Source organism: Protopterus annectens, chromosome 11.part0 (assembly GCF_019279795.1).
Source record: "Protopterus annectens isolate FY-2018-M chromosome 11.part0, PAN1.0, whole genome shotgun sequence".
Taxonomy (NCBI): Eukaryota; Metazoa; Chordata; order Ceratodontiformes; family Protopteridae; genus Protopterus; species Protopterus annectens.
In genome coordinates, this window is record NC_056745.1 from 1338710641 (window position 1) to 1338731055 (window position 20415).

General features: G+C 38.1%; 1 protein-coding gene across 1 annotated transcript in view; it reads right to left on the minus strand.

Moving 5' to 3' along the window:
* The window catches only part of SBF1 (SET binding factor 1), a gene marked incomplete in the record, with an annotated part of 3250730 nt that overhangs the window by 1159493 nt on the left and 2070822 nt on the right, over nucleotides 1-20415 (minus strand). Inside the window, 1 exon segment of the mRNA XM_044088658.1 lies at nucleotides 9189-9266. Coding sequence (XP_043944593.1) covers nucleotides 9189-9266 — 78 coding nt within the window.

Consider the following 20415-nt stretch of genomic DNA (forward strand, 5'->3'; position numbering starts at 1 on the left):
AGTTTGCAACCCATCTCGTGACATATGGGTTTACATTTAAGCTGGAGAGTTTGTCTATGATGCCCGAGTGTGGTATTGTGTCAAAGGCTTTTGCAAAATCAAGGTAGGCTCTGTGAACTGCCTTACCTTCATCAATGGCCTTAGTGACGGTTTCAAAAAAGTCGACCAAGTTCAAAAGGCAGGATCTGCCTTTGACAAAGCCAAATTGGGTAGGATCCAATGTCTGTAGGTCCCCAATGTTTTTGTTTATGAGTTCCATAATGATCCTCTCCATAGCTTTGCAGACCAGGCTCGTCAAGCTTATGGGGCGGTAATTTCAAGGGTCCGTAGAAGCACCGCCTTTGTGAAGTGGGACCACTGTTGCCGTACGCCACTCTTTGGGTACGTATCCTGTAGTAAGGCTAAGATTAAACAGCAGCCTTATGTTTGGGTTTAGTTCCTCTTGGAGTTCATGTAGCACAGAGCCCGGGACACCGTCCGGTCCCATTGAAGCTGTGTTTTTAGCTTTAGAGAGGGTGGCTCTCACCTGGGCATCTGAGATGTTAGGGAGGCTACACTCTGCTGGGATAGTTATTTCTCCTTTTGGGGGGGAGGGGGAGGAGAAATTTGCACTGAACCCATCTGCCAGAATGTTGGCAATGTCAGTGGGTGCAGTGTATTTATTGTCATTTTGGACCAACTCTGAGCATATCTGGGAGTTTCCACCCAGGTTTCTAACATAGCTAAAGAAGGCCTTGTGATTGTCTTTTGTGTCTTTTGCGATTTTTCTCTCAAAGTTGGCCTTGGATGATTTTATGAGTGATCATAGTTTTTTGCTAGTACTGATCAGAGATGCCTTCCCATTTAGGGATTTTGCTCTGTCATGTAGCAGCTTCCTCCTTCTGCTGTAAAGTTTGTTTATGGCTGGGGTCCACCAGACCGGGTGCCTGCCTTTGGGGGAATGGGTCTTGGTTTTATTTGGGATTGCATGATCCATGCATTCTTGAAGGTGCCCGTAGAAGGCATTTGCAAAGGATTCAGCAGTGTGGGTTGTGGTTTCCACTGGCCCAGGGACCTTGAAGGATACCACTTCAGTCTTAAGAAGTGTGAAGTTGGCTTTTGAGAAGTTCTTCACTGTGGTCTTTTGTGCAGGGGGTGGGGGCGGGATGTGGATTTCCAGTGAGATTAATTTATGGTCTGATCTTACCAATGAGGGATATACTTCTGGTGTGGAGCATTTTGTCCCCATGTTTGTGATGATCAGGTCTAGTATATTGTCTCCTCTTGTGGGAATGGTGACTAGTTGTTCCATCGCATTGGAGTTTATGAATTCTAGGAACCTTTGGGCTAGGGTGTTTGGGCTTGAGTAATGTTCCCAGTCTATGTTTGGGTAGTTGAAGTCTCCCAATATGATGGTATTTGGAGAAACATTCATACTCTCCAGTGTCTTCAGGAAGGCTGGGTGGGTTTCCTGAGTTTGAGAGGGTGGTCTGTAGCATGCTACAAATTGTAAGGCAGTTTTGCCTATGGTTAGTTGCACCTGGATGGTCTCCGATGCTTCGTGCATTGCCACTAACCTGGAGGTGTGGGTATCTTTGATGAATATGGATACTCCCCCTCCTTTTGTGGTTCAGTCCAAGTTTTGGGGCCGGAAAGCATGATATGAGGTAAAACCTGATAGTGCTGGGGTGCTCTCAGGAGCCTTGAACCAGGTTTCAGTCACTGCACAGACATCAATGTTCTCCATACTGAGGAGGGCTTCGAGGGCGTGCATCTTGAGGTTTAGACTTCTGGCATTGAGCAGCATTACCCTTATTTTTTTTCCACTTGTGTTTTCTAGGGAGGTAGGTTTGTCATTTGAGCCTTGCCTAAAAAAGGCACTATGGGGGTGGCAAGAGCCTTGGCCAATATCCGGAAGCCCAGGGGTGACAGGTGCAAGCCATCCCTTGCGAAGCAGCGTGGCTTGTCGAGCATGTCATCCCAAGCAGACAGACATTGGATCCCCTTTGAATGACACCAGTAATTAAGCCAATTGTTAAAACTGATCATTTTGTCTTTGTACTGTGGCATCACTCTTGGTGAGGGTAAGATGATGCTCAGAGTCAGGGTCGTACAGGCCTGGGCTACATAATCAGAGAGCTCCTCTGCCTCTTTTCATGTAGTCCAGGGAGGTACGTCTCAGGTCGTTCACATCGGCATGTACAATGACTGAGTCATATTTATACTTGCTGTGGAGTGACCTGAGTGCTTGTGTTATGTGGCGGATTCTAGCTCCCGACAGGCAGCTTACTGTGACCTTTTCCTTGTTCAGTCTGGTGAGCGGGACGTCAGTGTGTCTGACTATGGAGTCACCTATTACAAGTGTGTCTGGCATGTTGTTTGGCCTTAAGGGCTGTGACTGTTTAGCACACTGACTTTGTGAAATATGTGTTGCATGTGCTATGTCTTGAGGTGGCGGTTGCTTGGGTGTCTGCTTTGGAGGCCTCTGTTGTTTTGGTAGATTTTTAATCAGCGTCTCCGAGTATGTTTTTGTGTGTTTATGTGTTTGGTTTGCAGTTGTGATAGTTCTATGTGAGACTGGATTTGTGGTGTGCGTGGTTACCTTCTCCTCCTGCCTGGTCTTGCCAGTACTGAATTGAGAGAGCTCAGCCTCCAGTTTGGCTATATAGTTGCATCTCTTGCATATATTTGTATTTGTTGGGAGGAGGAGAGGGTTGTCTGTGTACATGAGGCAATTGTAACATTGCCTCAAGATTCCCAGATTCACCAGCTGAACAGGAGAGGATGCCAGCAACTGACCCTTAGACATGCTAGAATAGTGAAAAAGATTGCTGTGTAACTGAGTCAGAAAGGATCTATAGGGAAATGGGTACTCAAGGGAATTTAGGTGAAAGAAGTACTTTCTTTTGTTTAAGAGTGCTTTACCTGTATAAAAAATGCTTTAGGAGCAAGTGCTGAGCTTTTCAGTTAGAGAATAGGCTGTTTAGATTGCAAGTAGAGCAGTTCTAAGGGAAAAAATTGAACAGTAGACTTTACGGAGCCAGAAATAGTTTAAACTTGATTAACCGGTGCTGCCCTATGCTGCTCTATGAGCAACTTCGCGCTAAAGCGCCCAAAAGCGGGCTTTATAGCAGGGGGTTGAAAAGAGCCAGGAATTGACCCAAAATGGCCAATAAACTACAAGTTGCTGGGCTGGAACCAATCCTCTAGGGACAAATAGGTTGCTCAGTGCTCCCCACTCCCACTGGTGAACAAAGAAGCTTCCTCTTATCCAAATAAGGATATGGATAGCACAGGAACTAAGACAAAGCCCAGAGATCAGCAAAATCTGAAGACTGGACTATTCTAGTTCAGAAAAGCGGGAAACAAGGATATTTTTTTGTTTTTTTCCTTTTTTTACAGAGAAAGGAAAAAAAGATACAGTAACAAATAGTAAATGCTATAAAACGGCTAGCACACTTGAGTGTGTTAGCCTAATAATTAAATTAAACAAAAAATAACTTTTTAAAGTGCTAACAGTATAAATTCAACACAAGTACAGTAAAAACAATTTGCAGAGCTGTTTTTTAAGCGAAATGCAGTCGAGATGCAGTAATTTAAGCGAAAGCCAGAAAAAATACTTATAAATCCAGGAAAGTCACTCTTTCACTCTCTGCTGCTTGTAGAACTCTGCAGTCACTCTTTCACTCTCTGCTGCTTGTAGAACTCTGCAGGACACACGAGGAGCTGTGCTGAGTCTTTTACAAGTGAAAAAGCGCGCAAAAGCGGGCTTTATCGCAGGGGGTTGAAAAGAGCCAGGAATTGACCCAAAATGGCCAATAAACTACAAGTTGCTGGGCTGGAACCAATCCTCTAGGGACAAATAGGTTGCTCAGTGCTTCCCACTCCCACTGGTGAACAAAGAAGCTTCCTCTTATCCAAATAAGGATATGGATAGCACAGGAACTAAGACAAAGCCCAGAGATCAGCAAAATCTGATAGTTCAGAAAAGCGGGAAAACAAGGATATTTTTTTTTTCTTTTTTTTACAGAGAAAGGAGAAAATGATACAGTAACAAACAGTAAATGCTATAAAACGGCTAGCGCACTTGAGTGTGTTAGCCTAACAATTAAATTAAACAAAAAATAACTTTTTAAAGTGCTAACAGTATAAATTCAACACAAGTACAGTAAAAACAATATGCAGAGCTGTTTTTTTAAGCAAAATGCAATCGAGATGCAGTAATTTAAGCGAAAGCCAGAAAAAATACTTATAAATCCAGGAAAGTCACTCTTTCACTCTCTGCTGCTTGTAGAACTCTGCAGGACTCACGAGGAGCTGTGCTGAGCAGAGATCGCCTTTGAGTAGACGATATGCGACAGAGTATAGCTGGAGTTGTTTAAGGCGGTCAGCATAGGGCATCTGCTTTAGGCCGGTGATTCTTTTAGTGAGGTATTTCTGCGGCCTTTCCATTTGTTGCAGAGGTAGACAGCAAATGCTGGAGGTATGATGGAAGAGAGAGAGTAATTGGGAATATGTATGGAAGTTTTACAATCTGCCCACTTGTTGCACTTTCAAAACACAGTACTCTGTCCGAAATGTTTGGGAAGAAAATGGCTGTAACAAAGGGTATAATTCTTTTGGGCTGGAACACAGGCCTTGAATGGCCTCCTAGACATAGAAAGGCCTTACTTATTTAATGCAGAGTTGGCTGGTAAAGGCCTGATAATCGACATGCAGCAGAGGCAAAGTGAGAAAAAAATCCAAACCATGACAGAGATAATGGCCACCTAAATCCCCACTCCTCCTCTCTACATGATGATCAAAATGACGACTATGATCCAACCAGAGGCAGAAGAAACAATGTCTGAAGGTTTACATTGCCAGAGATGCAGTCTAAAGCTTCACCTACAAAAAGAACACCTAACGAACACAGCTACATGTGAACATGCTACATATAATTTTAGGCAAATTTCGGACAAGCTCTAAATGACCACCAGAAAATTATCATCCACAAGCATGGCAGATGCTGAAAGTGCACCAGATATGGCAGCTGTATCTTTAGTGGGGGTTAAAAAATACATCTGTATTATATGACTTCATTGGAGAGTTTCGTTTTCATATTTTTACACTATCAGCAATAAAACAAGTAACACTACTGTCTTTCTGCACACAGAATGATGTAGAGGATTGCAATGCTTGTGAGATGTGGAATAATTAAAAATATTGGATTTAGAAATTGTAAACATCAGAAGAAAAGCATCAGCAAAGCAGGCCATATCTGGTTATACTGTAGCTGGCTGCTCTGTCCCAAGAAACAATAGAAGACAAGAGATGGTGTTAAAGGTTCACAGAGGATAGAATGTTATGATAACGAATAAGAAGCAGGGCTGACAGGACCAGTTCATGGCAGTGAAAGGAAGATGGGATGGGGTCTTATTTATCCTGGTATCTACACATTTCCCACCAATAACCAAATGGATTAGTTAAAGGGATCTTGCTTGCAGTCACAGTGTTTGCTGATGATTGTCTTATTCAGCTGAGAATTAGAACATGGCTACAACCCTCCCAATGTACAAAAGTCCAAGGGCTTTTTACATAACCCACCCTGCTGGGAGGGCATTTTCTGACTTTCATTCAAATATGGGTTTAGCAGTGGTGGTGATGTGGTACAGACAAAATGTGGACGGTTTACTTGTTACTCCCAAACCTATCAAAGGTATACAAGACTAGACAAGTTTTTGATATCAAAAGAAAATGCATTCATGATTAAAGATCTGGAAGTCTGTATTTTTTTTCTGAGCTGTGATACAGAAGTGGAATTGCCTAGACACAGTAAGGCCTTGCGGAGTTTAATTCTGGTGGCTGCCAAAAAAGCAAATACTAGAAAATAGAAATCAAAGTCTAAACCAACCATTTGAGAAGTAGTGCTATAATAACAGACATAAAAGAACTGGAAATGGGATCTTTAGAAAAGGGTAGGAGCAAATTACTTAGACAAAAAATGGGAACTGTGGGAACAATACACACAGAATAATGTTTTGGAGGAGGAATGAGGTTTAAGGGAAGGCAGGAATTAAATGAGCTATGTAATGTTTGTCAATGACTGCATAGAAGATTGCATGAGATATATAATGTCTGCAAATGAAAATGTCAATATGGCATGTTTTCATGTTTATAAATGTATGACTGCCTATGTCATAAGTGATAATTCAATAAAAAAGCTTCTTGCTGCATAGTGGAAGCCAGTCCCAGGCCTCTGGTCTGCTGCTATTATAATAGAAAGTAATAGGATCAAGTCTCTACAAAATGGGGATGATGTCCATCCCTGAAATAACTGAAAAGTTGTGCAAAATGTGGAATTACCTCTGGAAGATCTAGATTCACACCAGTCTTCCAAACAAAATCTACAGTGAAAAAACTCTGGCTTTCCACTTAGGCCATCGGAAGGATAGTCCTTATCAGTCTTGAGATGTCTTCTACCATCTGATGCAGAATTCAAACAGCTTTCTAAAATCACTGAACTGAAAGCCATGCAAAAAAAGGAAAGGGAACTGCAAGAACAAAAATCTAAAATGTGGAAAAAGAAAGAAAGAAATGGGAAAGACTGGCAAGTGGGCACATATAGCTGCATAAAATCATACTGCAGATTGTCTTGGGTAAACATTCTTCCACAAGTGAAGAATTTCAGAGGTAAATATAACAAACTATGACTAGTCAAAAGGATGAACTCAACCAAATGAACCATCAACGAGGTTTCCTAACACCAGATCATCAAAAACTCAGACAGTATACATTTTATAATCATCATACTGATAGACAATATCAAGCAAGAGAAACTGCAAAATTCACCCTCTGCACAACCTAGTAGAAATTAGGACAGGTGATGTCAGAAGTGTTGGCAGTGTAATCCTCAGCTCTACCTGACAAACTTAAATATCACTACCCACTATGACTGCTCCTGCTTAAAAAGATGGTGTGACTCTGTCATGTGGGCCAGTTCCAGTTTTAACCTATACACACAGTTTAACAGAGCAGTCTGGCAGAGAGGAATATACCAAAAAAAAAAAAAAAAAAAAAAAAAGAGGAGTCCACGCCTGACTATATATCCAGTTAAACAGTAGTAAATTAATGAATAAATACAGCAAACATGGCAAAGTGCCTGTTAACTGTAAGAACACATGGTAGGAAGGAGCCATAATGCTGAATACGTTGTATAAATATCTTCATTACACAGGATATAATGATTGGTTCTACAGGTTCTTGGTATATAGAAATCCATTTGGCAGAATTCAATAGCAAAGAAAGGATTCCTGGAATGTAAAACACCACCAAAACAAGCTGCTGTTGCCGAGTAAAATCCACAAAAAAAAAAGATCTGTCAATGGAACTGCAGATGGAAAAGAATCCGTGTACCTTAGATTGAAAACTGGGCATTTATTGAGGAAAAACAGTCAGTTAAGTGCTTTCATCTCTAAAAACAAGACTTCATCCGAACTAGTTGACATCACTAACAAACTCCATTTATGTTAAACCACATTAATTAGTCAATTAATTAGTAAGTTAAAGAAATTAAAAAAATCCTTTAAACTCAGGTTGTCTCATAGTAAACTATACCAAAGTGAAAAGAAATGGATTTAAAAGTTCATAAATAAATAATGTAAGGAAGTGTAGAATACTTTTGACACTAATAACACAATAAATAAACATGTAAAAATGTAAAAACTAAAAAACTGATCCAGTTAACTCCATAACATGCAAATTACTCAGGTACACTTAAATTATGTACCCTTTATGCCCCCTTCAGCTTCCATTGTCCATGATCTTAATACATATATTACAATATACATTATACATATAAACTTTTTACACAAATATTTTTATTCAATATTCATTTTACAGTTATTAAACATTGAAATACATTTCCCTAGGCTACTTTAAGTCTTTTAATGTTTAAGTGTACCTGAGTAATTTGTAGCTCATGGAGTTAACTGGATCAATTTTTCAATTTTTAAATGTTTATTTATTGTGTTATTAGTGCCTAAAGTATTGTACACTTCCTTACATTATTTATGAAGTTTTAAATCCGTCTTTTTTTTTACTTTGGTATGGTTTAACTATGAGACAGCCTGAGTTACAGGATTTATTTTTTTAATTTCTTTAACTTACTAGATCCATGGTGGTACAGCGGTAGTGTTGTTGCCTCACAGCAAGAGGTTCTTCTGTTCGATTCTTGGCTGGAGTGCCTTCTGTGTGGAGTCTGCATGTCCTCCCCGCGGTCGAGTGGCCTCCGAAAGACATGCGTGAATGGGCATGCCTTTGCTGAAGGTTGGATGTCGGGCTGGCAACTCGGGCACCATGAAAATCTACTGCCAATCATTAGCAGACTGGAGTTCCGCTGTGGCGACCCCTAACCGTGAAAAGCCAAAAAGACAAACAATTTCTTTAACTTACTAATTGACTGTTTAATTAATGTGGTTTTAATATAAATGGAATGTGTTAGTGATGTCAAATAGTTCTGATTAAGTCTCGTTTTTAGAGACTGAAGTGCTTAACTGATGTTTGTTTCTTGAATAAATGTTTGATTTTCACTCTAAGGTACACTGGTTCTTTTCCGTCTCCAGTTCCATTAATAGAGTTTTTTTTTTTTTTATTCCTGGAATGTACACATCTGCTGATCCACAGATTCTGCTTCAGATTCTAGTGAAACTCAGTGGACTAATCTGCAAGAGATTTCACTGACAAAATATTACTTCTTTTTATTCGCAGTTAATTATAGCACAAGTTTTCTTTGGATAGTTCTGGCGAACCAGAATTTTCTTTTTTGTGCATGTTGTGTTTTTGTCACAAACTAAATATGTTAACAAATAATGACAGAAATATTGAATGTTATATAACATTATTTACCAAAACAAACACACATAACCAACAGACACAATTCATGCAAACAGATTTCAGTGAAAAGCTGGCAGAAAAGTGAATAACTGAACATTTTATCACCACAGAGTAGTAGCAGATGGTTTTCAGTTTAACAGCCAGTCATGCGTTCTTTATAGGTTAACTTTAGCTAAATCAGACAGGCAGGGCCCCACAATACATTATTTCTGCAAAAGCAAGAGATGTGAAAGTGTTTTGACTGACAGTGGTGAAAAGTGTTGCTAGATCAAGTGCCACCTTCAGCACCCCTCCCAGCCCCTAAACAGAGGTGTTAGTCTGCACTGTAATCTTACGTGGTAGAATGGCTGATGGCACTCAGAGACAAAACCCCCGCTGTGAGACCATGGAGCATATCGTTCACCTGCCAGGAACTGAACAGCAAAACACAGAAAATGTTATCATCCCTTCTTCATAGACCCACAGCACAAAACAAAGCAAGGATGGAACAACGGAGGACACTACTACACCTATACATTATGACCAACATTTACCAACACAATAATGTCTGACAAGTTCAAAAATAAGAAAGAAGAAATGCTGACCCTGTTACACAGGTATGCCAGTATCTTGCTTTTCCTAAAACCCAGTCTGTAGGACACATTTCAACATCTATGAGAGAATACGGCTATACCTGCGCAGAAGATCACTTGCCCATGTACGACTAATAACTTGAGGCAATATTTGCCAAACAGTAACGATCTTGGTTACATCCCCTCACAGACACACACATATTCAAAACAAACATTATAATACTGAACACATTACAATGACACTATATACCTCAAGTATCAGGAGGCTATGATGTGTGTTATTTCTCCATAACAGTGCAAAACCATTGTGCTTCTTTCACGGCTTATAAAACACAGCCAGACCACATGATTTAAAATAAGTGAGCAATTTTAAGATATTTTGAAAGATAAAGGGAAAACTTTAATTAGCACTGAGTATTACACGAAACACAAGATTACTCTACAAGTGTAATATTTAATCCTCTGGAACAACTTTGAAAAAAAAACAGAGAATGGCTATAACAGACTTACCTGATATATCAATGTGTAACAAACAATGTAATGAAATGCTTAGTTCTTTTCAAGTAGGGGCAGTACCCTACTACAATTTGGTTCAAAACCAGAATGTTCCTGAAACCTGCTAAGCTGTTCTTTTTTAATGAGAAATGAAAACACATTCATAAAGGCATTAGATGTTTGAGTAGAACAGTTGCTATAATATGATGATTTATCCATGAGAATTAGTGCCACAGGTATATATGTCTTTTGGGTTACACTTCTAGAACTTTTGGATGTCCATATGGAAGTGTAGGACTCCTCCCAAAGTCTTTTCAGTTCTTTTTTTTGGAAGGAAGATTACTACCATGTGTCCCTTGAGTGGCTCTGAAGAATTCACTGCACTCATTCATTCTAGCTAGATACTGGTATATCTGTTACTATGTTTCATAGTGTATGTATAGCTAATGTTTGCTACATTATGCACTATTTGCTATTGTATGTATGTTCAATTGTTCTTCATGTACTCTGCTGCTCATTTATTGTTCTGTGGAGCTTTTCTTCCCGGGCCGCCACTGAAAAAGGACCTGTGTCCAGTTGGAATTTCCTGATAAACAAATGTAAATAAATAAATAGATAGATAAATAAATAGATAAATAAATAAATAAGGTAATGCCAAAACAATTCATGCACCGCTCTCAAATACCAATTACTCCCAAATGATAAGAATAAAAAGTGGCAGGTATAGTTCTAGTGTCCCCTTGTCTTAGCATATTAAGTCTCTGGTTCGCTTCCTTTCTTCACCTTCAGGCCAAGGTTTTGTGTTCCCCTCCACACTATACAGGGTAGTGGAGGAGTGACCACACAAAGAGAAGGCAAGTGGAAGCTTATACTGCAGTAGTGTTCTTCCATTTACTAGAACATCTACAGTTATGGTGAGTATACTTGCACAACTGTACTAAGTACATCATAAGGATTACTGCTGCTGTATGATTCCCTACAATGGGAAAAGTATTAAAGCAGTCAGCTTTTTCAATCAGCTAGTGGCAGTTACAGCAGGTCCTGCAAAACTGCATCAAAAAAATTCCCTGCTCTTGGATTAGATATCAGGTCTTTAATATTTGGAAAATATATGCACAATAATCCACGTAGCTACCATGCAAAAACTCTAAACTGATACACTTCTAAGGAAACTGCTGTAGTGTCTAAATATGCTAGTGAAGTGACTCCTCAGAAGACCTTCCAGAGTTTTTAGACTGTTACAATAACATAAGACAACAATTATTCAGCCACTTATAGTCACAGGTTACAAACAACTATATATAGGCTAGCCAGGCACCCTAGGACAGCACAGTTGTGCAAGTAAACTTACCATAACAGTAGATATTCGAATGATCACAGCTGCAGAGGCTACAGTGGATATAAAAAGTGTACACAACCCTGTTAAAATGCCAGGTTTTTGTGATATAGAAAATGAGACCACAATAAATCATTTCAAAACTTTTCCCACCTTTAATGTGACCTATAACCTGTACAAGTCGATTGAAAAACAAATCTGTTAGGGGGATAAAATATAAAAAATAAAAAACTTACAATAAGCTGGTTGCATAAGTGTGCACACCCTTAAACTAATATTTTGTTGAAGCACCTTTTGATTTAATTACAACATTCAGTCTTCTTGAGTAGGAGTCTATCAGCATGGCACATCTTGACTTGGCAATATTTCCCCAGTCTTCCTTGCAAAAGCACTCCAAATCTGTCAGATTGCAAGGGTATCTCTTGTGCACAGCCCTCTTCAGGTCACCGCACAGATTTTCTATTGGATTTAGGTGTGGGCTCTGGCAGGGCCATTCCAGTACTTTAATTTTCTTCTGGTGAAGCCATTCTTTTGTTGAGTTGGATGTATGCTTGGGGTCAATGCTGTGTTGAAATGAGAAATTCCTCTTTATCTTCAGCTTTCTAGCAGACTGCTAAAGGTTTTGGGCCAAAAGTGACTGGTATTTGGAACTTTTCATAATTCCCTCCACCTTTACTAAAGCCCCAGTTCCAGCTGAAGAAAAGCAACCTCAAAGCATGATACTGCCACCACCATGCTTCACTGTGGGGATGGTGTTCTTTTGGTGATGCAAAATGTTGTTTTTGCACCAAATGTACCTTTTGGAATCATGGCCAAAGAGTTCAACCTTGGCCTCATCAGACCACAACACATTTTCCCACATGCATTTCGGAGTCTTGATGTATTGTATTGCAAATTTTAGCCAGGGTTGGATGTTTTCCTGTGTAAGAAAAGGCTTCTGTCTTACAACCCTACTCCATAGTCCAGACATATGGAAGATACGGGAGATTGTTGTCACATGTAGTACACAACCAGTACTCACTATAAATTCCTGCAGCTCCTTCAGTGTTGCTGTAAGTCTCTTGGCAGCCTCCCTGACCAGTTTTAGTCTAGTCTTTTCATCAATTTTGGAGAGACATCCAGTTCTTTGCAACGTCACTGTTGTCCCATATTTTCTCCACTTTTTGATGATGGTCTTCACTGTGTTCCATGGTATATCCAATGCTGTGGAAACTTTTCTGTACCCTTCTCCTGAATGATACCTTTCAACAATGAGATCCCTTTGATGCGTTGTAAGCTCTCTGCGAACCATGGCTTTTGCTGTAGCAGGCAACTGAGTAAATATCAGGAAAATCCTACTTGGACAGCTGAACTTTATTTGGGGTTAATCAGTCTCTATTTGATGGCAGGTGTGTACCCAAGAAGACTGAATGCTGTATTAAATCAAAAGGTGCTTCAACAAAGTATTAGTTTAAGGGTGTGCACACTTATGCAACCAGCTTATCGTATGTTTTTAATTTTTTTATATTTTTTCCCCTAATAGATTTGTTTTTCAATTGAATTGTACAGGTTATAGGTCACATTAAAGGTGGAAAAAGTTTTGAAAGGTTTTGTTGTGGTCTCATTTTTTATATCTCAAAAACCTGGCATTTTAACAGGGGTGTGTACACTTTTTTATATCCACTGTACATGTTACCTTCTGCTCAGTCTCTTCCAACATACCCTTAGCTGCCATAACAGAATCCTTTTTAATCCATCCAGCTAAATACATCTTATCATCTGTCCATAATTATGGATATGCACGTGTACAATGTTTAGTGTTATAGCTTTTGTTTTATATTCACTGACTGTATACACAGAAAAGACAGGAAACTGTCTCAAAATGTTTACTTCTCTGCATTTAGCAAGTAAAAAACACCACCTGCAAATGAAGCCAACTTTTCTTTATTAATGCACAAGTCATAGCCTTGAATTTGTGAATCACTTTTTTTCCTGATGGTTCTAAATGTAATGCAAACAGAGGGGAAAAGCACATCCCTGCCTGGTTCCTCTGTTCAAACATAGCATAGCTTGTCAGAAAGGAATCCTCCCCACATAAATTTCTGCCTCCAACCCTTCATATATCAAATGCTTACTCCACATCAAAACTCACTAAAAATAGTGGTACACTCTACTTCCCTCTGGATCATTATTTCCTCTGTTTATGTACTCAGATGTGCTCCTCTCCTCCAAAGAACCACTCTGATCTATAACTGTCTGGTGGTACCCCCTCCTTAAAATACTATTAAACAAGGCCTTCCAAGATCCTTACTGCTGTCTTCCTTCCTAACTTCCAAATTTCTACAGGAGTAATGTGTTTTTTTTTCTTGGAAATGCCTCTGATGAGTGATTATACATCATTGTTTTAATTTCTTTTCTCATCTTAGCTATTAAATGTTGAGCCTCAACTTTCTCTAACCTTGGCATAACTATGTCTTCTTCAAATATTTTCCTTTGTGCCTTTTTTTTTTTGATTACTCCATTTCTCTACTTCATACAAATTTTAATAAAATACCTATGATACGTCTATAGGAAGTTGTGCTAAAAGTTGTTGCTCTCTAAAGCTGTTATCAAAAGAATTACCACACTGTAACCTTTCCAAACTTGTGCATATTGTCAAAATGCTCAATTACTTTCCCTTTAGCACTTTGCAGTTGCATGCTCTCTTCTGTGATATTTACCTTATTCTGAAATACTTTAACCTTTTTTAACCCCTCTTCTCTCCATAACTTTCAGTCACCTCTGTCATGTTTTCATATTATACTACTCATTAGCTATTCCTTCTGAAGTAATTTCTATCTTCCCTTGTAATTCTTGAATCATTACCACTACTCATTCCAAAGACTCCTATCTTTTAAACATAAAAGTAGGAAAGTACCATTATCTTATTTTATATTACTGCTCTACATCTTTGCTCTACTTTAGACTGCTGCATGATTAGAGACGGCTATCGGATGGGTCTCAAATCTTTTAATTAAAAAGAATCTCTTGTGAAATTTAAAGTTCATCTAGTCTAGCTCAGTTTATTGTACCTCGGAACAGTCTACCAGAGGTCCTATTATTAAATTAATAAAAAAGTGGTGTAATAAATTAAAAATTAGACACTGGTACTTTCCCAACTACCAGTTAAAAAGAGAAGAATTTAAGGAATGGATAGTGGAAATTACCCAAGAGATTTAAAAAGACAGAAATGTCTTAAGTTGCAGATAGTGAGTGGGATAAAATGAAAACAGAGTTTTTAAACAAGGTTGAAATAACAGAAAAAGTTATGGTTAAGTATGACAGTTACTAGAAGGGCTGAAAAAGGTTACAGTTTTGCAGAATAAGGGGAATCCCACAAAACAAGAAGAGGAACAATGCAGAGTGCTTAAGAGAAAAATAAGGAAGTATCTGGATAATATGCATGGAGCTTAGAAAGACCACTTTTAAGCAACTGTTTTTGATAACTTCAGTGCACAAAAACTCTTAGCACAATGACTTAGCCAACAGAAAGTATGAAGGTTTGTTGCCAAACGTAGGGAGCCTATAATAGGAAAATTAGCCAGACATCCTGTAAAAGTATCACAGATATTTTGGAAATTCTATGACTACTTATATAAAGCAGAGGAATGTGGAAATCAAGAAAAAGTACAAACGAAAATATTTCTGGAAGACTTAAGTATGCCAAGGTTAGTGGTAGAAGAGAACAACCAATGAACAGTTAAGACAGGAGAAGATGACAAAAACAGTGATGTATAATCAATCTGCAGGAAAGTCTCCAGGATCAGATGGTATTCCTATGGAAGATTTGAAACAAAGTGATAAAGATCTGGAAGGCTTTAACGGTGCTTTTAAAGGAGGGGAAGCACCAACATCCTGGAAGAAAGCTGTGGTGGGTGTAATATCTAAAGATGGTAAAGATCCATCAGACCCAGCTTCATATAGACCCATTTCAATTTTAAGCCATGATTATAAAATGTTTATGTTTACAATAGCTAAAAGAATGGCAAAGGTGTTGCCATAATTGATAGATATTGATCAATGTAGTTCTGTGGAGGGGAAGCAAATAATTGGCAAATTAATAGAACAATGATGATCCAGAAGGAAGAAGAAAATACCGCTGTTGCTGGTGGGTCTTGATGCAGAGAAAGCATTCGACAGAGTAAGCTGGAGTTTTATAAGTAAAGTAATGGAAGCATTTGTGATCCCGGATACAATACTAAGGTAAGAGGATATATATGAGGGATTGGAAGCAAAAATTAAAGTGGGATGGTTCCTCCTGATAAGTTGTGTTTGAACAGAAGAACCAGGCAGGGGTTTCATCTTTTCCCTTTGTTATTTGCATTATATTTCGAGCAACTGGCAAAGAAAATAAGGGAATCAGAAATTCAAGGACATAACTGGCATGGAAATCAAGAAAAGTTGGCTTTATTTGCAGCTGATATTATTATGTACCCGATAAAACTAGAAAAGGACATCTCAGTGTTGTGGAATATTCTGAGAGTCTCATGTTTTCGGGCTGTAGCTGTAAACTACTTACTCACATATGATTTGTTTCAGCAATACCCATATGTTGTGGACATGACAAAATGAAGTATTTAGGAGTATGGGTTAAAAAAGAATTCTGTTATGGCAGCTAAAGATATGTGGAAAGAGAATGAACAAAAGATTATACAAAAACTGAGAAAAACTGGCAGCTCTTGTTTACAGGATAGGATACAAGCAGTAAAATGTTTTTAGGTTCTTTTAGTTTTATATACATGTCAGGCATAAGTTTATCAAATAGTGGAGAAGTTGCAGACAGTAATTAATAAAGAGCTGAAGGATTTTATCTGGAAGGGGATGATGGAAATAATCAAGTGGGATAAATTGATCCTTCTAATAGAAGGTGATTTAGGATTACCTGATTTGAAGGGATATTTTACAGCTGCACAGTTAAGTCTCATATACATGACACAAGCAGAAAGCTATAGTTCAACAAAGTGGAAAGGGATGGTGATGAAATAGGAAGGAAATTCAAGAAATAAGGAGACAATGTGATTTTGGATGCAGATCCTTAAAGAGAATAACAGCCATGCAGACTATTAAATTTATACAGTGGGAGAAAGTATTCCAAGAACTAAACCAACACAAAAATGCAGAAAGAAGAGTCTGCAGATAGGGATGACTGCAATTACAGGCACAAAGAATAGGCAAGAAGGGGATGGAATTTACTTGAGAAAACTGACAAAGGAATCAAGGTACTGGGAGCAATTTGCTAGAGAAAGAAAGGTAACAGAATGGGTTGAGGCCAAGACGACATTTGGATTGCAGGCTAGGAAATGCCTTGCTTATCAGGGATTGATATTGAAGTACAGGCAAAAAGGGATAGGGGTATCCTAAGTGAAAGACTTGCACTGGTAGAAGTTTTAGTTGAATCTAGAACAGAAGCTGCCATTAAAAAGGGATAATTAGTAGGACATATAAATATTGCACAATAACTATAGGAATCAATCAGAGGAGGTTAGAAAAGATTGGGAAGATAGACTGGATAAGCAATTCATAATGAAATAATGGGCAGACATATGTATGGCTCCCAAATATGGGACAAAGTCTAGAAGATTTAGGGTTTTTGTTTGTAATGTCTTAGATAGGTAGTTTTATAACCCAAGTAGACTCTAAATAAGTTTTCCTAAGGTAGATGACAAATGCTGGAGGTGTGATGGGGAAGATCGAGGTAACTGGGAACATATGTTGTGGGAGTGTAATAAGTTGGCAGACATTAGAAATTCCCTACAGAATACCCTGTCAGAAATACTGAATGAGCAAATGGGTGTAACTAAGGAAATAATTTTTTGAGCTGGAATACAGGATCTGAATTGCACAGAAATAGTAAGGCCCTGTTAAGCTGAATTCCTGTGGCTGCCAAAAAAACAATTACTAGAAAATGGAAATCAGAGTATAAATCAATTGTACCTGAAACAGTAATATTGCAGCAGAGGTAAAATAACTGGTAGTGGGATCTTTACAAAACGATAGAAGCAAACTACATAGAAAAAATGGAAATTGTCTAAATAATTCATGCAGAATAGTGTTTTGGAGGAGGAGTATGGTTTAATGGATGGCAGGAAGTGATCAATTGATGTAATGTTAGATTGAAGATAATTGTTTTTATATAAATGTACGTTTGCCTATATCTTAAGTGATAATTCAGTAAATGTGTTAAAAATATAATCTAATTTAATTTCAGTATCTGCATTCACATGGATGTTACCAGCACAATTTATCAACTCCTTTGTGGAGCCAAACAGTTTTGCATAGTATTTTGTAAATACATTTGCCACATTCCTTTTATAGTCTTTCCACTGAATGCATCACTCTAAATTAGTCTTGCATGGTGACTCTTTGCTTCAATACACTCTAGTTATTAATCTTCTATGCACTGGTTTAGATTTCAGCTTGGCAGAATTACCTAGCAGAAATGTTACCTTTATAACCCCATGATAACTTCACATCCAAGAAGGTACAACTTGACATGAAGCAACAGTTCTCTCCTTAGCAGCACACATAATGCCCCATATTTTTCATTCATTGGTTATTTTTTCTTTTTTTACATATGCTGGACATATTTTGTAAATAATGTCTTTACTAATGTTGCAGAATCAATATTATTCCAGTCTATTTCTAGTAAATTTAAGTCTCAAACTACTACTATTCCCCCCACATGGTTTAACTCCTCTAGGTAGTCAGCATTTGACTTTGGTGGTATGCACTCCCAACAATTTTAATTTGTTCCAGGGTTGTCTTTATTGTCACATATACTCCAAACTATGGCTGCTTTCATCAAATAAGTAATCCTAGGTCTCATATAAGCTCTTTCATAATACCTACACTTGATTTTTTTTTTGAATGCCTATTACAGTAGCTGCGGTGGTGGTGCTGCGGTAGCGTTGTCACCTCACAGTAAGATGTCCTGTTCGATTCTCAGCTTAAGTGTCTTGTATGTGGAGACATGCGTGAATGGGCGTACCTTCGTTGACGGTTGTGTGTCAGGCCTGGCAAGTCGGTACGTAAAAATCTACTGCCAATCATTAGCAGACCGGAGTTCCGCTGTGGCGACCCCTAACCGGGAAAAGCCGAAAGATACAACAAGAATGCCTATTACAATAAAACCATTTATATTGTGACAACTGGTTTCCAGACATTTTAACCATGGTTTACAAAAATAATATAAATCTTATGCAAATGTAGTATTTTTTTTTCAATAAAAAACTATTACTACTAATTATTTATTTGCACTTTGTCTACCGGAAAAGTCCACTGGGCTGTTCAGAGCCCATTTTCAGTGGAGGCTGGGGAGGCAAGCTCCACAGTACAAGCAAAGGTGACTACAAACATCGGGGACACTTAAGTAAAGCATAAGGTAAAATAACACTTGGCTGACAGAAAAAAATTAGCATACAAGTAAGATACATGATTTGTCAAGGAACTGGAGCAGTATTAAAAGCCAGCACAGATGAATCAAATTTTAAGATATGTAAACCATTAAATTTGACCTGAAAATCCAGTCTTGTGATAATCAAATACTACAATACATCTGCGGCACAAATTCTATTCCCTTGTCTTGACAACTGGACTCCATCCATACATGTGTGCCCAAACTTAGGCTTAGATGTTTTACACATTTCACTTTTTAAAATGGGACACTTTTTTCTTGTACGTATTTTCCCAAAAAAATATTTTATTTATGCTGACCTGACTCTCCTTTCTATATTTGATTTGTGAAAAAAAGTCCTTACATCTGAACAAGTTATCAAAGAGAACTGTAAGTTCCCTACGAACAGTCAGCAAGTCCATGAAGATAAGATCGTTTGGACCAACATGAATAAAAGAGCTTCACACCTGCATTCTAAGGCCCTGCTTATATCCTGTATTAAGCCCCTAGCAAGCATAAAACTATTTGTTTTTTTCCCTCTATGCAAAAGTATCAGCTCCTCTAATAACTTAATCTCTAATTACTAGCATATAATTTCTGCCCAGATGTAAAGAATCTCCCACTTCTAATTCAGTAATGCCTGCTCTATTAATTGACAAAAGAATGGTCTTCATCCCCACTGGTCTTAGTAATCTCACTATTTTCAAAACATTTCATTTGTAAGCAAACAATTCTCATCCAGCTGTCTTTGTGCTTGCACAGTCTGGCCATGTTGTCAACTTTAGTCTCGCTCCACTTTTTTCCTTACAGTAATGTTTTTTATTTCCACTTCCACTTTAGATGCCTTTCTTTTAGGCTGCCGCTTGCCTCTTTTTTTCTACCTTCTCTGTTGGAAATTATCTCATTTTCTATAGCTTTAATGTTTTGTAACTGAACAATGTCACAATCTCCTATAGTTTGAGTGCTGCATAACAAATCAGTGTCCTTTTTAGTTTATATATTTAGTTTATATATTCTCTTCACATTAGACATTAATATTTTTTTCTTACTAGTTATTTGTTGTGAACTTCTTTCCTTTTTTTTTGTTTTTTTTCCTTAAATACTCGAGTCCTCAGATTGCAGAACACTTTATCCTGAATTCCAAATGGTAATCAGTAGGACTGTGTTTGAAAGAGGTTGAGTGATCTTCACTGGCAGAAGACATTCCATTTCCTAAGTGTTTTCAACCTGCACTTTGCTTATTATTATTTATCATCAGCCCAATCATTAATGTATGTAACAGTTTTCCAAGCTGTGCCAATTGCGCAAGTGCATTCATCTTCAGTAAGTCTAGATTTATCATTAATAACAGTAAGCAAATCTTCCAGCTTTTAATATGAGGAACACAAGTCTCCAATGTTATCAAGTGTTACTATTATAAATACACAGCACTTAATACCCTGGGTAAGATACTTGTGCTTCAGCAAACTATTAATGGCAGACTTAGTTATAAAACTCGTCCTCAGCTACAAAGAATTATAAAGGAAAAAATGAAACTGGTGGCAACAGGATTCAAAGAAATTTAGTCAATCTCAGAAAGGAAACCACACAAACAAAATGCAAATACAGTAGATTGAGCTAACTTAAGAAGTAATTCATATAGTAGTCACTCAGACCTACCATAACAATTGTGACAGTTGCACTAAAAAAGCTCACTATGTATAGAAGTCTCACTTTGTATAACATTAGAATTAGAGGTAAAAAATAAC